The sequence below is a fragment of the Pongo pygmaeus genome, chromosome 8, assembly GCF_028885625.2.
Source record: "Pongo pygmaeus isolate AG05252 chromosome 8, NHGRI_mPonPyg2-v2.0_pri, whole genome shotgun sequence".
NCBI lineage: Eukaryota > Metazoa > Chordata > Mammalia > Primates > Hominidae > Pongo > Pongo pygmaeus.
This window is the reverse complement of record NC_072381.2, coordinates 47697955-47717838: the sequence shown is the minus strand read 5'-3', so window position 1 is coordinate 47717838 and position 19884 is coordinate 47697955. Positions and strand designations below refer to the sequence as shown.

Sequence of the window (19884 nt, the reverse complement as noted above, 5' to 3'; positions counted from 1 at the left end):
GGTGAAACCCTATCTCTACTAAAACACAAAAATGAGCCGGGCATGACAGCGTGCACCTGTATTCCCAGCTACTCGGGAGGCTGAGGCAGAAGAATTGCTTCAACCCAGGAGGTGTAAGTTGCAATGAGCTGAGATCGTGCCACTGCACTCTACACTTCAGCCTGGGCGACAGAGCGAGACTCCGTACCTTAAAAAAAAAAAGATAAAAGAAAATCTGAGTCCTAACAATTTTTTAAAATATTAAAAGAATTGCATTATTTCAAACCTTGTGCATAACATACAACTTTCAAATATTTATTCATATTATTTTAAATTTGTATAAATTCCCATAAAACATGAGAGCATTATACTCATCAGGCAGCCCTTGCTTGGTACAGTTCTGATATGCACGAATTCAGTCACCATGATTTAATAACACCAGTCCCCCAACAACACAACTCAAATTTCAGGTACACAGTATATTAACTGTGAGTCTTCGCATAAAGTGCAGGCTGCTAGCTCTTCAGTCTACACATCATCACATTAATAACAAATGAATGTCATGATCAGTAACCAGTCACATCACTTCTGTTGGTGACTGCTCACTGTAAGTTTGTTATTCAGCTCACTCAGAAACAGTAACATCTGTAGTTGTGTGGGCTTCATCTTCCAGTGATATATACTGTTGTGGTTACTGAGAACTGCAGAACTCTCCCCACATAACTCCATCTGAAACTCTGCACTGAGACAAATTGGCATGGCTTCTAGTAGCATAGCCTGTGTTCCCAGGATGACCCCAGTCCCCACCATTAAAATGCCTGCCTGAGAAATCTCAGTGCTGCCAGGATAACTTACTGTTCTTGCCAATATCTGACCATAGGCCCCTGACCGCTCTCTCTTAGAGCATTAAGTAAAAAGACTTACAATTATGAATCTGTCCTCTGTCCCTTTGAGATGTTTATGTGATACACATGTTGTGTATGTGTATGCATGTGTGTATCTCCCACAGCTCAGAAGTGTCTTTCTCAAGGAACATTGCTTTCTCAAGGAGCCATTGCTTTGAAATGTAGTGATTGGGAAAGATAAGGCCTCTGTCTCCCAGTCTCTGTGGGAGGATGGAATCCTAACTTTGACCATTGCCAGCAGGCAGACGCCGCTGGCCTCATCACATTTACACTGGTCCCTTGTAATTTTTCACATCCCCAACTCTACTGAGCCCCAACTCGTACCCCTCCATACTCCCTCATTCCCCCTTTAAAATCACCAATCGACTACATTCAGTGAAGAGTATTTGGAAAAAAAAAAAAAAAAAGGGAAGAAAATGAAAAAAAGATATAAAATATCCAACCACCAAAAAAAGAAAAAAAGCCCAATCATCACTGCACAAATCGGAATGGAGCTCAGCTCTTTCCCCTACTGTCAGTGGTTACTGAATAAAATGTTAACGTCTGCTGTGTTTATCTTTGATATTACCCAAAGATACGAGATAGATTCCCCACCCAAAACCTGGTTTTTCAAAACTGGTGACAGCCCCACATGCACAGAGCGAATATGTAAAGGCTTATGACTCACATGAGGCTTTCTGGGGAGAACAGGGATGAATCCCAAACGGGTTCAAAAATAGCTTAAGGCTGGGTGCAATGGCTCATGCCTGTAACCCCAGCATTTTGGGAGGCCAAGCCAAGAGAGGATCACTTGAGCCCAGGAGTTTTGAGACCAGCCTGGGCAACACAGTGGCACTCCTCATCTCTACAAAAAAAATTTAAAAATTAGCCAGGCGTGGTGGCACACCCCCGTGGTTCCAGCTACTGGGCAAGCTGAGCTGGAAGGATCGCTTGAGCCCAGGGATCTAGGCTGCAGTGAGCTGTGATCATGGCCCTGCACTCCAGCCTGGGCGACACAAGACCCTGTCTCCAGAAAAAGAAGAAAAAAAAAATGGCTTGAGAGCAGGGAAAAGAGACTGGCTTTGGGTGTTATTAAGGTTAAGGAGTAGGGCGGAAGTGAAGGCTCCAATGCACATGCTGGGGCCTGCGTGGCTTGAACTTGCCTTTAGAGCCAAAGGAGGAAGCACCTGGGCTTTCGAATCAGCCATCCAGGTGTGGGACAGAAGGGGAGGGAAGAGGTGGGGCTTGAGAGCTGACAGTAGTCAAAGATAAAATATGGAGTCAGACTCTCTAGTTCATAAAAACTACATTTACATAGAATGTAAAAAAAATGGAAAATTAAAAGAGAATTGACCAACAAAGATAAAATTGCAGCAAAGAAAAAGTGATAACACAGGAAGTGAAACTGGAATTGAGCATTTCCTGCAGTGCCACCCAGTCCTTGTTCTCATCATGCAGGTTTCCTGTTCCTCGCAGAGCCAGCAAAATTTACTTTGTGGTATAAGAACTCTCTTCTAGTTGTCCTCTTCTTTTCCACCCTACCATCAACTGGCAGGCTTTGCAAGCGCTCCTATAATAATGGTGCAAACTGGCCGGGTGTGGTGGCTCACGCCTGTAATCCCAGCACTTTGCGAGGCTGAGGTAGGAGGATCACCTGAAGTTGGGAGTTCGAGACTAGCCTGACCAACATGGAGAAACCCCGTCTCTACTAAAAATACAAAATTAGCCGGGCGTGGTGGCCCATGCCTGTAATCCCAGCTACTCAGGAGGCTGAGGCAGGAGAATTGCTTGAACCCGGGAGGTGGAGGCTGCAGTGAGCCAAGATCACGCCATTGCACTCCAGCCTGGGCAACAAGAGCAAAACTCCATCTCAAAAGAAAAATGATAATAATAATTATAATGGTACAAACTTTGGCCAGGCACAGTGGCTCACGTCTGTAATCCCAGCACTTTGGGAGGCCAAGGCAGGTGGATCACCTGAGATCAGGACTTCGAGACCAGCCTGACCAACATGGTGAAACCCCGTCTCTACTAAAAATACAAAATTAGCCAGGCCTGGTGGTGCACACCTGTAATCCCAGCTACTCAGGAGGCTGAGGCAGGAGAATCGCTTGAATCCAGGAGGTGGAGGTTGCAGTGAGCTGAGATCGCACCATTGCACTCCAGCCTGGGCAACAAGAGCAAAACTCCATCTCTAATAATAATAATAATAGGCCGTCCATGGTGGCTCACGCCTGTAATCCCAGCACTTTGGAAGGCTGAGGCAAGCATATCACCTGAGGTCGGGAGTTCAAGAGCAGTCTGACCAACATGGAGAAACCCCGTCTCTACTAAAAATACAAAATTAGCTGGGTGTAGTGGCACATGCCTGTAATCCCAGCTATTAGGGAGGCTGGGGCAGGAGAATCCTTGAACCTGGGAGATGGAGGTTGCAGTGAGCCAAGATCATGCTATTGCACTCCAGCCTGGGCAACAAGAGCGAAACTCCATCTCAAAAAATAATAATAATAAAATAATAATAATAATAATGGTGCAAACTTTGAAGTTTACAATGTGGCTCCAAATGTATTACTAGTAGGATCACCATAGTGCAAGTGTTATCACCTTTAGAGATGAGGAAATAGAGATGTCAAGGCTTTTTTTTCTTCTAAATCGTTGGTATCTACCGTTATTTTACACTTAACAGCCACTTAAATTTAGATGCTAAATTTACATCAGAAATACTTGATCTATAATTAGATTTTATTAAATTTACTATGGATAAAAAGGCATTCACATACCCAAATTATTCTGGGCACTTAAAAGCTTTCCAGCTGGGCATGGTGGCTCACGCCTATAATCCCAGCACTTTGGGAGGCCGAGGCGGGCAGATCACCTGAGGTCAGGAGTTGAACTCCTGGCCAACATGGTGAAACCCCGTCTCTACTCAAAATACAAAAAATTAGCCAGGTGTGGTAGCACATTTCCTGTAATCCCAGATACTCAGGAGGCTCAGGCAGGAGAATCACTTGAACCCAGGAGGCAGAGGTTGCAGTGAGCCGAGATCTCACCATTGCACTCCAGCCTGGGCAACAGAGTGAGACTCGTCTCAAAAAAGAACAAAACAAAAAAGAGGCCAGGCTTGGTGGCTCACGCCTGTAATCCCAGCATTTTGGGAGGCCAAGTCGGATGGATCACCTGAGGTTGGGAGTTCGAGACCAAACTGACCAACATGGAGAAACCCTGTATCTACTAAAAATACAAAATTAGCCTAGCCAGGCGTGGTGGCACATGCCAATAATCCCAGCTACTCGAGAGGCTGATGCAGGAGAATCACTTGAACCCGAGAGGCGGAGGTTGCAGTCAGCCAAGATCACGCCATTGCACTCAAGCCCGGGCAAAAAGAGCAAAACTCCTCTAAAAAAAAAAAAAAAAAAAAAAAAAAGTTTTCCAATAACTGAATCAAGTATCAGTATTTAAATTAAAACTTACATTAAAATTAAAAGTAAACATTCAGGCCTGGCATGGTGGCTCACACCTGTAATCACAGCACTTTGGGGGCCAAGGCAGGTGGATCACCTGAGGTCAGGAGTTCGAGACCAGCCTGGCCAACATGGGGAAACCCCGTCTCTACTAATAATACAAAAATTAGCCAGGCGTGGTGGCAGGTGCCTGTAATTTGAGCTACTTGGGAGGCTGAGGCAGGAAAATCGCTTGAACACAGGAGGAGGAGGTTATAGTGAGCTGAAATAGTGCCACTGTACTCCAGACTGGGCGATAGAGTGAGACTCAGTCTCATTAAAAAAAAAAAAAAAAGAAAAAAAAATGCTTCAATACATGTTAACTGCTGAGGAACATCACAACAATATAAACAGAAATAAGCTCAAAATGCATGTTGAAGCATTACAAAATACTGAAAAGGAATTTTTTTTAAATACTGATTTCACAAGCTTATAGTTCACTTCTGTAACACAGCTGTTAACTCTTCCTTGGTTACTTACATAATGTTAGACTGAATTAAGTAGAATTTTCCTATGAAATTAGCTTTAAATAGTGAGTTGACTTGACTAATAATATATGCATCACTGTGCTTCAACATCCAGTCCATTTCTATTCTCTGTGACTTGTGTATGTCAATATATACTAGTGTCTTGTGGTTTCTCTCTTTTCAGTACCATTAGATATACAGTTGATTTTTTTTTTTGGAGACAGAGTCTCGGTCTGTCGCCGAGGCTGGAGTGCAGTGGCAAAATCTTGGCTCACTGCAACCTTCACCTCCCAGGTTCAAGCGATTCTCCTGCCTCAGCCTCCAGAGTAGCTGGGATTACAGGCGCATGCCGCCACGCCCTGCTAATTTTTTGTATTTCAGTAGAGACAGGGTTTCATCATGTTTCCCAGGCTGGTCTCAAACTCCTGAGCTCAGGCAATCCACCTGGCTCACCCTCCCAAAGTGCTGGGATTACAGGCCTGAGCCACTGCACCCAGCTTTTTTTTTTTTTTTTTTGGAGACAGGTTCTTACTCTGTCACCCAGCCTGGAGTGCAGTGATGCAATCATAGCTCACCACAGCCTCTATCTCCTCTCAAGTGATCCTCCTGCTTCATCCTCTCCAGTAGCTGGGACTATGGGCATCCGCCACAATGCCCAGCTCATTTTTTTTATTTTTATATATTTATTTTTTTGAAACGGAGTCTTCCTCTGTCACCTAGGCTGGAGTACAGTGGCAAGATCTTGGCTCACTGCAACCTCCATCTCCAAGGTTCAAGCGATTCTCCTGCCTCAGCCTCCCCGATAGCTGGGACTACAGGTGTGCACCACCACGCCCAGCTAATTTTTTATATTTTTGGTAGAGACAGGGTTTCGCCATGTTGGCCAGGTCAGTCTCAAACTCCTGGCCTCAAGTGATCCACTCGCCTCGGCCTCCCAATGTGCTGGGATTACAGTGGGAGCCACCGCACCCAGCCAACCCCATCTCTTTAAAAAAGAAAAAAATCCACATATACATGGACCCACACAGGTCAATCCCATTTTGTTTAAGGGTCAACTGTACTTTTATTATTAGAATTCAATAATAGATTAAATGAATGCTTGATGCCCCATCTTCAATTCTCCACTTCAGCGCAAGACGAATTGAGTAACAGGGACCAGGTTACACTAGAAAAAAAAATTTTTTTTGACAAAATATAAGGACAAAAATGGTTTCCAACTGCAGAAGGCCGCAGGGTCCTCTGCCTAGGAAAACCAGAGACCTTTGTTCATGTGTTTATCTCCTGACCTTCTCTCCACTATTATCCTATGACCCTGCCATATCCCCCTCTCCGAGAAACACCCAAGAATGATCAATAAATACTTCATAAATAAAAATAAAAATAAATGGTTTCCAATTGGCCAGGCATGGTGGCTCACGCCTGTAATCCCAGCACTTTGGGAGGCCGAGGCAGGTGGATCACGAGGTCAGGAGATCGAGACCATCCTGACTAACATGGTGAAACCCCGTCTCTAGTAAAAATACAAAAAATTAGCCAGGCGTGGTGGCAGGCGCCTACAGTCCCAGCTACTCCGGAGGCTGAGGCAGGAGAATGGCGTGAACCCGGGAGGTGGAGCTTGCAGTAAGCCGAGATCGCGCCACTGCACTCCAGCCTGGGCGAAAGAGTGAGACTCCGTCTCAAAAAAAAAAAAAAAAAAATGGTTTCTAAGACCCTGAACATCAGAAAACAGAGAGTAATCCCTAAGAGATAGGAAACAAATGAGATGAGTCCTACAAGTGCCCCAGCTAACTGACTTGAGTAGTTTGTAGAATGTGCTACAAGGAAAAATAACTAAGGCAGAGCCTGGCAGATTCCTTGAGTTGAAAAGATAGATTTGATAGTCTGGGGAGACACAGGCAGCTAGAATTCACAGAACACAGCACCAAAGAAGAAAGAGCTGCATGGTGGAGAGAAAACCCCAGAGACCTGCAGCGTCCCCCTTGAGAGTTCAGCAGTGTATTGATCAGCACATGAGTATAAGGGCATTACCCACATCTGGCAAAAGAACCATCTAAAAAGATCAGAGGGAACAGTGCCCAGTGCTCACACAGGGCATGGAATAGTGCCTGTTCCCACACCAGGCAGATTAGAAAAGTCATAATTCAGGCTGTGCGTGGTGGCTCACACCTGTAATCCCAGCACTTTGGGAGGCCGAGGCGGGCAGATCACTTGAGGTCAGGAGTTCAAGACCAGCCTGGCCAACATAGTGAAACCCCATCTCTACTAAAAATACAGAAATTAGCTGGGCATGGTGGCACATACCTGTAATCCCAGCTCTCAGGAGGCTGAGGCAGGAGAATCGCTTGAACCCGTGAGGTGGAGGTTGCAGTGAGCTAAGATCGTGCCACTGCACTCCAGCCTGGGCAACAGAGCAAGACTCTGTCTCAAAAAAAAAAGAAAAGAAAAGAAAATGTCATAATTCATGGCCCACTGGGTAAAGTACTCAGGAAGATCTAGCCTTAGCAGTGGGGAATAATTTGCCCCAGAATGAACAATGCCCTGGACCTGCCTAATAATCCTAAAAAGACAAAAACCAAAGAGAACAAACTGTTTTCAGGTAACTTAACTATATCCCAGAATAAAGCTCAAGAAGATTCACAGGAATACAAAAATATCCTGCATCCAAAAAGTAAAATTCACAATGCCTAACATCCAATAAGATACCAGGCATGCAAACAGGCAAGAAAACATGACCTACAATGAGAATTACAGTATAGGAAAGATATAAAAACATCCAGTCAAAATTCTGAAAATGGGCGAGGTGTGGTGACTCACACCTATAATCCCAGCACTTTGGAAGGCTGAGGTGAGAAGATTGTTTGAGCCCAGGAATTTAAGACCAGCCTGCACAACCTAGCAAGATCTCGTCTCTAAAGAAAAAAAAAAAAAATTCTGAAAATGAAAACCATGTTTGAGATGAAAAATACACTGAATGAAATGAACAGCAGATTAGACATTACAGAAGAAAAGATTACTGAACCTGAAGGCAACTAAGTTCATTTCTGAAAAAAAAATCCAAAACAATGAAAAGAACATCACTGAGCTGTGTGATGATTTAAAGCAGCCTAAGATATACATAACTGGAAGGAGGATGGGGGGTTGTTGGCATAAAAAATATTCAAAGAGATGATGGCCTAAATCTTTCTACCCTTACAATAAAAACCCATAAATCTAAGGCCAGGTGCAGTGGCTCACACCTGTAATCCCAGCACTGCCTGGGAGGCCGAGGCAGGAGGATCACTTGAGCTCAGGAGTTCAAGACAAGTTGGGCAACATGGTGAAACCCCATCTCTACCAAAAACATTAAAAAATTAGCCTGGAGTGGTGGTGTGCACCTGTGGTCCCAGCCACTTGGGATGCTGAGATGAGAGGCTGACCTGAGCCCAGAGGCAGAGGTTGCAGGGAGCTGAGATCATGCCACTCCAGCCTGGGTGACAGAGTGAAACCTAATCTCAAAAACAAACAAACAAACAAAAAACTAACAACCTGTAAACCTATAATTCCAAGAAGCTCAATGAAACCTAAACAAAGGAAAGCCACCATGCCCGGCAACAAAAATGTCTTTCAAAAATGAAAGCAACACTTCCAGTTCAGGGTACTGCTTCATACTCCTCCCATTAAGTGAAGCTCAACACTCTGAAATTATATATAAATAAACATGATATGGACTGAAAGGTAGAAAATAGCAGACCAGCACGGGATCTTGGAACTCAAAGAATGACACAGTGCTGGGTTCGCTGGGTATTCTTTTTGCCTCATATATCCCAGACTAGATGTTACAGAAGCCAGCAATCTGAAAACATCAATGGGTACAGATTTTAAAAGCCTAAGAAAATCCGTCGCTTTCTAGCCAAAGGACAAGGAGAGAAGGAGCTTTGTTAGAAAACTTTTAGGAGCCGGGCACGGTGGCTCACGCCTGTAATCTCAACACTTTGGGAGGCCGAGACAGGCGGATCACGAGGTCAGGAGATGGGAGACCATCCTGGCTAACATGGTGAAACCCACGTCTCTACTAAAAATACAAAAAATTAGCCGGGTGTGGTGGTGCACACCTGCAGTCCCAGCTACTCAGGAGGCTGAGGCAGAGGAATCGCTTGAACCCGGGAGGCAGAGGTTGCAGTGAGCCAAGATCATGCCGTTGCACTCCAGCCCGGGTGACAGAGCGAGACTCTGTCTCCAAAAAAAAAAAAAAAAAAAATTTCAAGCAATATACAAAAAGACAACTCCTCCACCAGGTGCAGTGGTTCATGTCTGTACTCCCAACACTTTGGGAGGCTGAGTTGGGGGGAATTGCTTGAGGCTAGGAGTTTGAGACCAGCCTAGGCGACATAGTGAGACTTCCATCTCTACAAAAAAATTAATTAAAACAAAAAAAACGGGCCGGGCATGGTGGCTCACTCCTGTAATCCCAGCACTTTGGGAGGCTGAGGCAGGTGGATTACCTGAGGTCAGGAGTTCGAGACCAGCCTGGCCAACATGGTGACACCTCATCTCTACTAAAAATACAAAAATTAGCTGGGCGCGGTGGCATGTGCCTGTAATCCCAGCTACTTGGGAGGCTGAGGCAGGAGAATCTCTTGAACCCGGTAGGGGGAGGTTGCAGTGAGCCGTGACTGCTCCATTGCACTCCAGCCTGGGCGACAGAGCAAGACTCCATCTCAAAAAAAAAAAAAAAAAAAAAAAACTAGGCCCAGCAGGGTAGCTCAGGCCTTTCATCCCAGCACTTTGGAAGGCCAAGGTGGGTGGATCACCTGAGGTCAGGAGTTCGAGACCAGCCTGGCTAACAAGGTGAAACCTCGTCTCTCCTAAAAATATAAAAATTAGCCAGGCGTGGTGGCGGGTGGCTGTAATCCCAGCTACTCGGGAGTCTGAGGCAGGAGAATTGCTTGAATCCGGGAGGCAGAGGTTGCAGTGAGCAGAGATCATGCCATTGCACTCCAGCCTGAGCGACAAGAGCAAAACTCTGTCTTAAAAAAAAAAAAAAAAAAAAGCTAGAACGAGTAAGTTTAGAAAGGCCATAGAACATAAGCTCAACTAAAAAATCAACTATATTTCTATATATTAGCAATAAAACATGGACACCTAAATTAAAAATAAAATACCATTCATAATAATTGAAAAAATTACTAAGCTATAAATTTAAAAATACTTTAAATTGCTAATCTCTGTATCATTCCAATTTTAGTATATGTGCTGTCGAAGCAAGCACACTTAGCTATAAATCTAACAAACACATATCAGACTTGTATGCTGAACACAACTTGTACCCTGAATACTACAAAATGCTTATAAAATAAATTCAGGAACATCTAAGCAAATGAAGAGACATACTATGTTAATGGATTAAAAGACTCAATATAATAAAGATGTCAGTGCTCTCCAAAATTCCAAAACAATATATAAATTTAACATTTTCCCTATCAAATTCACAGCAAGAGTTTTTTTCTTTGTTTTTTTTTGTTGTTGTTGTTTTTTTTTTTAGAGACAGGGTCTCCCTCTGTAGACCAGGCTAGGGTACAGTGTAGTGGTGTTACCATAGCTCACTATAACCTCAAACTTCTGAGCTCAAGCAATCCTTACACCGCAGTGTCCAAAGTAGCTAGGACTACAGTACAGGCATGTGCCATCACATCCAGCTAAATTTAAAATTTTTTTTCGTACAGACAGGGTTAGCTACATTGCCCAGACTGGTCTTGAACTCCTGACTTTGATTTTCCCGCCTCTACCTCCCAAAGCACTCAGATTACAGGCATAAGCCTACATGGCCAACCACAGCAAGATATTTTATAAACAACCTTATTCTAAAATTTATATGTAAAGACAGGAGAAGGCTGGGCACGGTGGCTCATGCCTGTAATCCCAGAACTTTGGGAGGCCAACGCGGGTGGATCACTTGAGGTCAGGAGTTCAAGACATGCCTGGCCAACATGGTGAAACCCCATCTCAACTAGAAATACAAAAATTAGCCAAGCACAGTGGCATGCACCTATAATCCAAGGTACTCAGGAGGCTGAGGCAGGAGAATCACTTGAACCCAGGAGGCAGAGGTTGCAGTGAGCCGAGATTGCACCACTGCAACTCCCGCCTGGGTGACAGAGTGAGACCCTGACTAGCCTGGGCAACATGGCAAAACCCTGTCTCTACAAAAATTGGCCGGGCACGGTGGCTCATGCCTGTAATCCCAGTACTTTAGGAGGCCGAGGTGGGTGGATCACCTGAGGTCAGGAGTTCCTGACCAACCTGACCAACAAGGTGAAACCCCGTCTCTACTAAAAATACAAAAAATTAGCTGGGCATGGTGGCAGGTGCCTGTAGTCCCAGCTAGTCGGGAGGCTGACACAGGAGAATTGCTTGAACCCGGGAGGCGGAGGTTGCAGTGAGCCGAGATCGTGCCACTGCACTCCAGCCTGGGCGAAGGAGTGAGACTCCATCTCAAAAAAAAAAAAAAAAAGGCAAACCGGTCTGGTGCAGTGGCTCATGTCTATAATCCCAGCACTTTGGGAGGCCAAGCCAAGTGGATCACTTGAGGTTAGGAGTTTGGGAGCAGCCTGGCTCACGCCTGTAATACCTGCACTTTGAGAGGCTGAGGTGGAAGGATTGCTTAAGCCCAGGAGTTCAAGACCAGCCTGGGCAACACAGGGAGACCCTGTCTCCACCAAAAAAAAAAAAAAAAAAAAATTTAACCAGGTGTGGTAGCATGTACCTGTGGTCCCAGCTACTTGGGAGGCTAAGGTGGGAGGATCTCTGGAGCCAAGAAGATCGAGGCTACAGTGAACTATGATCACACAACTGCACTCCAGCCTAGGCAACAGAGTGACTCTGTCTCAAAAAAAAAAAAAAAAAAAAGTCCAAGGTCATGCAAAACTACTCAATATGTCTTTTCTTGGGATACAGACAATTTTAGTCAAATTACAAAGAAAAGCAAGTTAAGTGACAAGCATGAAGTTGAAGACAGTGGTCACCCTAGGGTAAAGGAGGGAGCCATGAGGAGGAACTACACAAAGGACCATAAATATGAGGGTAGTCGTCTGTTTCTTTTTTTCTTTTTTTTTTGAGACAGAGTCTCACTCTGTTGCCCAGGCTGGAGTGCAGTGGCGCAATCTCAGCTCACTGCTGCCTCTGCCTCCCGGATTCAAGAGATTCTCCCACATCAGCCTCCCAAGTAGCTGGGACTACAGGCAAGCATTACCATGCCGGGCTAATTTTTGTATTTTTTGGTACAGATAGGGTTCCACCATGTTGAACAGGCTGGTCTCAAACTGCTGATCTCAGGTGATCCTACCACTTCGGACTCCCAAAGTGCTGGGATTATAGGTGTGAGCCACTGTGCCCTTCCTTAAACTCTTTTGATTAAAAATATAGGCAGGGCGCAATGGTTCACACCTGTAATCCCAGCACTTTGGGATGCTAAGGCGGGCATATTACCTGAGGCCAGGAGTTCGAAATCAGCCTGGCCAACATGCCAAAAGCCCATCTCTACTAAAAATATAAAAAATTAGCCGGGCATGGTGGCGGGCACCTGTAATCCCAGCTACTCGGGAGGCTGAGGCAGGAGAATTGCTTGAGCCGGGCAGGCGGAGGCTGCAGTTAGCTGAGATCTCTCCACTGCACTCCGGCCTGGACAATGTGAGTGAAACTTTGTCTCAAAAAAAATAAAATAAAATAAATATATATATATATATAGATATATATATATATAAAACAAAACTTACCAATTAATCTTTTTAAAGTATACAGTTCAATCTTAAATAGATTCACATTGTTATGAAACATCTCTAGAACATTTTCATCTTGCAAATCTGAAACTCTATACCCATTAAACAACTTCCCATTCCTCCTTACCACAGCCTCTAGCAACCGCCATTCTACTTTTCTGTTTACATGAATTTGACTACTTTAGATTCTCATATAAGTGGAATCATACAATATTTGTCCATTACTGGTTTACTTCACTTAACATAATATCGTCAACATTCATCCATGTTGCAGTATATGACATTTTCTTTTTTATTTTCACTTATTTATTTATTTATTTATTTTTGAGATGGAGTCTCACTCTGTCACCCAGGCTAGAGTGTAGTGGTGCCATCTCGGCTCACTGCAACCTCTGCCTCCCAGGTTCAAGCAATTCTCCCTGCCTCAGCTTCCTGAGTAGCTGGGATTACAGGCGACTGCCACCATGCCCAGCTAATTTTTGTATTTTTAGTAGAGGCAGGGTTTCACCATGTTGGCCAGTAATTGGTGGCTGGTCTTGAACTCCTGACCTTAGGTGATCTGCCCTCCTCAGCCTCCCAAAGTGCTGGGATTACAGGCATTAGCCACCGCACCCGGCCATCTTATTTTTATTTCTTGAAGAGATGGAGTCTTGCTCTGTCACTCAGGCTGGAGTACAGCAGTGCAATCATGGCTCACTGAAGCCTCAACCTCCTAGGCACATGTAATCCTCCGACTTCAGCTTCCAGAGTAGCTAGGACTACAGGCACATGCCACAACACAATGCCCAGCTAATTTTTTTTTTTTTTTTTTTTTTTGAGACGAAATCTCGTTCTGTCACCCAGGCTGGAGTGCAGTGGCGTGATCTCGGCTCACTGCAACCTCTGCCTCCCAGATTCAAGCAATTCTTCTGCCTCAGCCTCCCAAGTAGCTGGGATTACAGGCATGTGCCACCATGCCCGGCTAATTTTTTTGTACTTTTAGTAGATACAAGGTTTCACCATATTGGCCAGGCTGGTCTCGAACTCCTGACCTTCTGATCCACCCACCTCGACCTCCCAAAGTGCTGGGATTACAGGCGTGAGACACCGCACCTGGCCTGCCCAGCTAGTTTTTGTATTGTTTATTTTATTTTATTTTTTGTGGAAACAGGATCTCGCTATGTTGCCCAGGCTGGTCTGGAACTCCTGGACTCAAGCAATCCTCCCACCTTGGCCTCCCAAAGTGCTGGGATTACCAGCATAAGCCGCTGCATCCAGCCAAGATTTTCTTCCTAAGGCTGAATGATATTCTATTGTATATGACACATTTTGTTTATCCATCTATCAATGGACACTGGGGTTACCTCTCCCTTTTGACTATTGCAAATAATGCTGCTATGAACATGACTGTACAAGTAACTGAGTCCCCGCTTTCATTTCTCTTGGATTCAGACCCAGAAGTGGTATTGCCGGATCATATGGCAATTCTATTTGTTAATTTTTTGAGGAACTGCCATACTGTTTTCCATAGCTGCTGTACCATTTTACATTCTTACCAACAATACACAAGGGTATATTTCTTAATATATGGGGGCTGGGTGTGGTGGCTCACGCCTGTAATCCCAGCACTTTGGGGGGCTGAGGCAGGTGGATCACCTGAGGTCAGTAATTCGAGACCAGCCTGGCCAACAAGGCAAAACCCTGTCTCTACTAAAAATACAAAAATTAGCCAGGTGTGGTGGCACGTGCCTGTAATCCTAGTCACTTGGGAGGCTGAGGCAGGAGAATTGCTTGAACCCAGGAGGTGGAGGTTTCAGTGAGCCAAAATCACGCCACTGCACTCCAGCCTGGGCGACAGAGGGAGACTCCATCTCAAAATATATATATATATATATATATATGGAACCTAAGACAAAAGCCTGCACTCACCCCTCATCTGCTAAATTCAAGTTCTCTCCATGATGAGGTTTCAAAAAGAATTAGTGCAAAATGTATTTAAGGATATGACTAGAAAGGAGAAAGAAAAAACAAATGGCTATTACACACACAGCAGAAAAGTAACACTAGGAGGCAAAGGAAATCAATGAAGAAATATTTCGGTGGGAGGCGGTGGTTCAGCCCGTAATCCCCGCGCTTTGGGAGGCTAAAGCAGGAGAATCACTTGAGCCCAGGAGTTCAAGACCAGCCTGAGCAACATAGTGATACCCCTGTTTCTATTTATAAATAAATAAATAAATATTTCCAACCAAAGAATACAAACTTAGTAAAGCTAATGAAGGAAGAACACAGGGAAGAGCTGCCGACGTAAGAGAAAGAAAGAAAATTTCCGGAGAAAAAAGTTCAAAGATTTGAAACTATTTCCTCAGAAGGAACTGGGAAAAGGGAGTTTTGAGTAATAAGGCCTTGTGCAAGTTTCTGACTCTTAAGTATGTGAATGTACTTGCCTTAAAAAATAAACTAAAAAGGGCCTCTTTTCTCACCACAACTCAACAATCATGAGGTATCCTTCCTTGCAAGTGTGTGTAGACCTCTCATGCCTCCTAGGTCCAGAGTCACTCGTCCAGGACTCTCCCAATATCCCTGCCCAGAGGAAGCGCTTCCTCAGACTCGGTTCCTTCTGGTTGCCCTCGTCTCGCTTCTCCAGGGTGGGCTGGCCGCTCCCGCACTGGGGTCAAGAATCCTCTGGGTTCTCTCTGCCACGACTCGCCCTGATCCCAAATCCCAGCCCCACGGTCCCCACCCCCAGCGGGCCCAGTCCCCGCTCGATCCTGGGTGTGCGGCCCTCGACCTCAGACCCGGCCCCTGCCCGCCAGCCGCCCCTCACCTCGGCCTCGGAGGCTCCACGCTCCCTTTCTCACAGCCCGCACCTCGGCGGTCTCTCGGAGGACGGAGGAACCCGAGGTACCTGGTCGTCGTAGCTGAGGAACTTACAGGCTTGTTGACCATCTCACCATGGAAACTGCCGCAGCGCTCCCTGGGCGGGGCCTCCGAGAGGCGGGCCTGCGGGAATCCCCGGCGCCCGCCAGTCCAGCGCTCCCTGCGCTTCCGGAAGCCCTGCTGCTCACGGGTGCCTAGCGGGGGCTCGGCCCTATGCCGCGGGCATCCCACCCTGCTATCAGCTGCCCTCTTGTCCGCTGGCCGGACTCTTACCCCAGCCTTCTTCAGGAAGACACGGCGCAGTCCGGCTTCCCCATGAAACCGAAGGAGGCTGGGACCGCGGCTGGGCGACCGGGGGCGGGGCCGCGACGCCATTGTGAAGCGCTCGGAGCAGGGCTGGGCCGAGGACCCCGGGCGCTGGAGGGCAGGCCCCAGCCACTGCTCCTGAGGCCCTGGAGGCAGCTGACGCTTGAGGCCGCTGGGCGCCGCACGTGAGCCCAAAGGACGCCCCGCTTCAAGACCGGCGCAAGAGGAAAAAATGAAGGTCGTTTTCTGCTGAGGATGTTGGGAGAACGAGAACTGTGGGCCAGGGAACTGACCTAGCTTAAGGAGCGCAGGCAGCCTGTGCCGCCGCCTCTTGGGGAGACACGGAGAGGATGGGGTCCCCGCTCCGCATCAGGTCCTCTGACGCACCCCGGCTTTCCAGGAGGTAGGACTGGCCACAGGCCTCCTTCCCAGGGACAAAGTGCAAGGCAGAGGTTGTCAGCAGCATGACCTTCGCTGCAGGAGAAATACGCGTCCAGTTCGTTTTCGTCAGAGTTCTGCTACATCAGGCCTGCTGTATTTGCTGTACACAAAGCAGCCAACTTCCCAGGCCTGGGTGCGGAGGTATTTGTTAAGCACATGCACACAGTTGGAATTAGCAGCCTCAGGGATCAAAAGTTGTCCTTTTTTTCTTTTTTTTTTTTTTGAGACGAAGTTTCGCTCTTGTTGCCCAGGCTGGAGTGCAGTGGCGCGATCTTGGCTCACTGCAACCTCCGCCTCCCGGGTTCAAGTGATTCTCCTGCCTCAGGCTCCCGAGTAGCTGGGATTACAGGCGTCCGCCACCACGCCCGGTTAATTTTTTTTGTTTTTAGTAGAGATGGGGTTTCACCATTTTGGCCAGGCTGGTGTCGAACTCTTGACCTCAGGTGATCCACTGGCCTCGGCCTCCCAAAGTGGTAGGATTACAGGCGTGAGCCACCGCGCCCCTGCCCAAGAGTTGTCATTTCTATAGCAAAGCAGCTAAGCAATATTCTTTTGCCTGCCACCTAAATGTGGTTAGGTGCAGCATTATTAAGAAAAATAATAAAAAGCCCGGGCGTGGTGGCTTACGCCTGTAATCTTAACACATTGGGAGGCCAAGGCGGGTGGATCACCTGAGATCAGGAGTTTAAGATCAGCCTGGCCTACATGGTGAAACTCCATCTCTACTAAAAATACAAAATTAGCTGGGTGTGGTGGCACATGCCTGTGATCCCAGCTACTCGGGAGGCTGAGGCAGGAGAATAGCTTGAACCCGGGAGGCAGAGGTTGCTGTGAGCCGAGATCTCGCCATTGCACTCCAGCCTGGGCAACAATAGCGAGACTCTGTCCCAAAAAAAAAAAGAAAAGCCCTGAGAACCACGGTAGCTGGCCTGGATTACTTGATGAACACAAACAAGTTCACAGAAAATTGATATCAAACGAGTTCTCTCTGTGACTGAGAGAAGGAGAAATAATTCCGATCGGTGCTCTTGCCTGCATAAATAAAAACTGGCACTGCGCAACAACACACACAGAAGAATAAACATCCCTTCTTCAGCTAGCATGAGTAGTTACTGCTTTTTCTCCAATGACAGCTTTAGCTCCTCTCTATTCCTCCTGCTTTCTGGATTAAAAAAAAATTTTTTTTCTTTTTGAGAAGGAGTCTTGCTCTGTCGCCCAGGCTGGAGTGAAGTGGCACAATTTCGGCTCACTGCAACCTCTGCCTCCCAGGTTCAAGCAATTCTCCTGCCTCAGCCTCTCAAATAGCTGGGATTACAGGCACCTGCCACCTAGTAGAGATGGGGTTTCACCAGGTTGGCCAGGCTGGTCTCAAACTCCTGATCTCAAGTGATCCGCCTGCCTCGGCCTCCCAGAGTGTTGGGATTACAGGCGTGAGCCACCGCGCCCCACCTAAAATTGTTAAAATAATCTCTGAGTTGCCCCTGTGTTAGTACAACACCCAATCCAAAACACAGTCCTGTCCTTGGACCCTCCCCAAAATCACCAGCCATAAGTCCAAATGGTATAACAAGCCCTCTAACAAGTCTACTAAGACACCCCATGGTTTCAAAGGTGTGATGTCTCAGTGCAGCAACTAATAGCCCCGAATAATAACTAGTTCACAGGAATATATGCAGTCACTGAAACAGCAAATCATCATTCCACCATATGTATGCCTTTGGTAGTCTGACTGGTAGACACGGCCAATATAGATACACTTATATTTATATATGAAGGATACGTAACTCATGCACAAATGAAACTTCAGAGCCTATACTCTAATGAGAAATCAAAATAAATTTTTCTTTTTTTTTTTTTTTACTCTCTTTGAGACAGGGTCTTGCACCATCCCCTAGGCAGAAGTGCAGTGGCAGGATCTCAGCTCGCTGCAGCCTTGACCTCAGCTCAAGCAATCTTACCACCTCAGCCTCTCAGCCTCCCAGTAACTGGGACGACAGGGGGTCACCACCACACCCAGCTGATTTTTTTTTCTTTTTTTTTTTTTTGAGATGGTGTCTCGCACTGTCTCCCGGGCTGGAGTGCAATGGCGCGATCTCGGCTCATTGCAACCTCCACCTCCCAGGTTCACGCGATTCTCCTGCTTCAGCCTCTGGAGTAGTTGGGATTACAGGCGCACACCACCACACCCAGCTAGCTTGTTGTGTTTTTAGTAGAGAGGGGGTTTCACTATGTTGGCCAGACTGGTCTCAAACTCCTCACCTCATGATCTGTCCTTCTTGGCCTCCCGAAGTGCTCGGATTACAGGCGTGAGCCACCGTGCCTGGCCTTTTTTTTTTTTTTTTTTTTGAGATGGGAGTCTCATTGCAACGCCCAGGCTGGAGTGCAGTGACACAATCTCAGCTCACTGCAACCTCCGATTCCCAAGTTCAAGCGATTCTCCTGCCTCAGCCTCCCAAGTAGGTGGAACTACAGGCTCATGCCACCACGCCTGGCTAATTTTTGGATTTTTAGTAGAGACGGGGTTTCACCGTATTGGCCAGGCTGGTCTTGAACTCCTGATCTCAAGTGATCTGCCTGTCTTTGCCTCCCAAAGTGCTGGGATTACAGGATTGAGCCACCATGCCCAGCCACACCCAGCTGATTTTTAAATTTTTTTGGAGAGACACAGACTTGCTATGTTACCTAGGCTGATCTCTAACTCCTGGGTTCAAGTGATCCTCCTCCCGCATCGGCCTCCCAAAGTGCTGGGATTACAGCTGTGAGCCACTGCATCTGGCCAAAACAAACATTTCTTTTTTTTTTTTTTTGGACACTGAGTCAAGCTTGCTCTGTCGTCCAGGCTGGAGTGCCGGGGCGTGATCTCAACTCACTGCAACCTCTGCCTCCCAGGTTCAAGCGATTCTCCTGCCTCATCCTCCCAAGTAGCTGGGACTACAGGTGCACGACACCACGCCTGGCTCATTTTTGCATTTTTAGTAGAGACGAGGTTTCACCATGTTGCCCAGGCTGGTCTCGAACTCCTGAGCTTAAGTGATCCTCCTGCTTTGGCCTCCCAAAGTGCTGGGATTACAGACGTGAGCCACTGCACCCAGCTAATTTTTTTATTTTTAGTAGAGACGGGGTTTTGTCATGTTCGCCAGGTTAGTCTCAAACTCCTGACCTCAGGTGATCTGCCCACCTCAGCCTCCCAAAGTGCTACTCGGGAGGCTGAGGCAGGAGAATGGCATGAACCCGGGAGGCGGCGCTTGCAGTGGGCCAAGATTGCACCACTGCACTCCAGCCTGGGCAACACAGCACGACCCCGCCTCAAAAAAAAAAAAAAATTAGCCAGGCATGGTGGCAGGTGCCTGTAATCCCAGCTACTCGGCAGGCTGAGGTGGGAAAATCGCTTGAACCTGGGAGGCAGAGGTTGCAGTGCCACTGCCTAGGTAACAGTGCGAGACTCTGTCTCAAAAAAAAAAAAAAAATACAAAAATTAGCTGGGCGTAGTGGCGCAAGCCTGTAGTCTCAGCTACTGGGGAGGCAGAGGTGAGACAATCGCTTGAACTTGAGAGGCAGACGTTGCAGTGAGCTGAGATCGTGCCATTGCAATATAGGGAGGCTCCGCCTCAAAAAAAAAAAAAAAAAAAAAAAGAACCACAGATGTAGCCAGGCACAGGGGCTGATGCGTGTAATCCCAGCTACTCAGGAGGCTGTG

The 19884-nt window shown here is 46.7% G+C and overlaps 1 protein-coding gene across 5 annotated transcripts in view; it reads right to left on the bottom strand.

The window, feature by feature from the left end:
* ZNF487 (zinc finger protein 487) overlaps positions 1-15887 on the bottom strand; it is a 43237-nt gene extending 27350 nt beyond the window's left edge. For 2 of the 5 annotated variants that reach the window (XM_054437120.2, XM_063669811.1), the window contains exon 1: positions 15495-15887. In XM_054437120.2, coding sequence (XP_054293095.2) covers positions 15495-15815 — 321 coding nt within the window. In that variant the 5' untranslated portion in view covers positions 15816-15887. Of the gene's footprint in view, positions 1-7131; positions 7249-15387 lie in introns of all 5 variants that reach the window. The other 3 variants (XM_063669813.1, XM_063669817.1, XM_063669812.1) reach the window with 2 other exon arrangements.
* Between the last annotated feature and the right edge of the window lie 3997 nt (positions 15888-19884).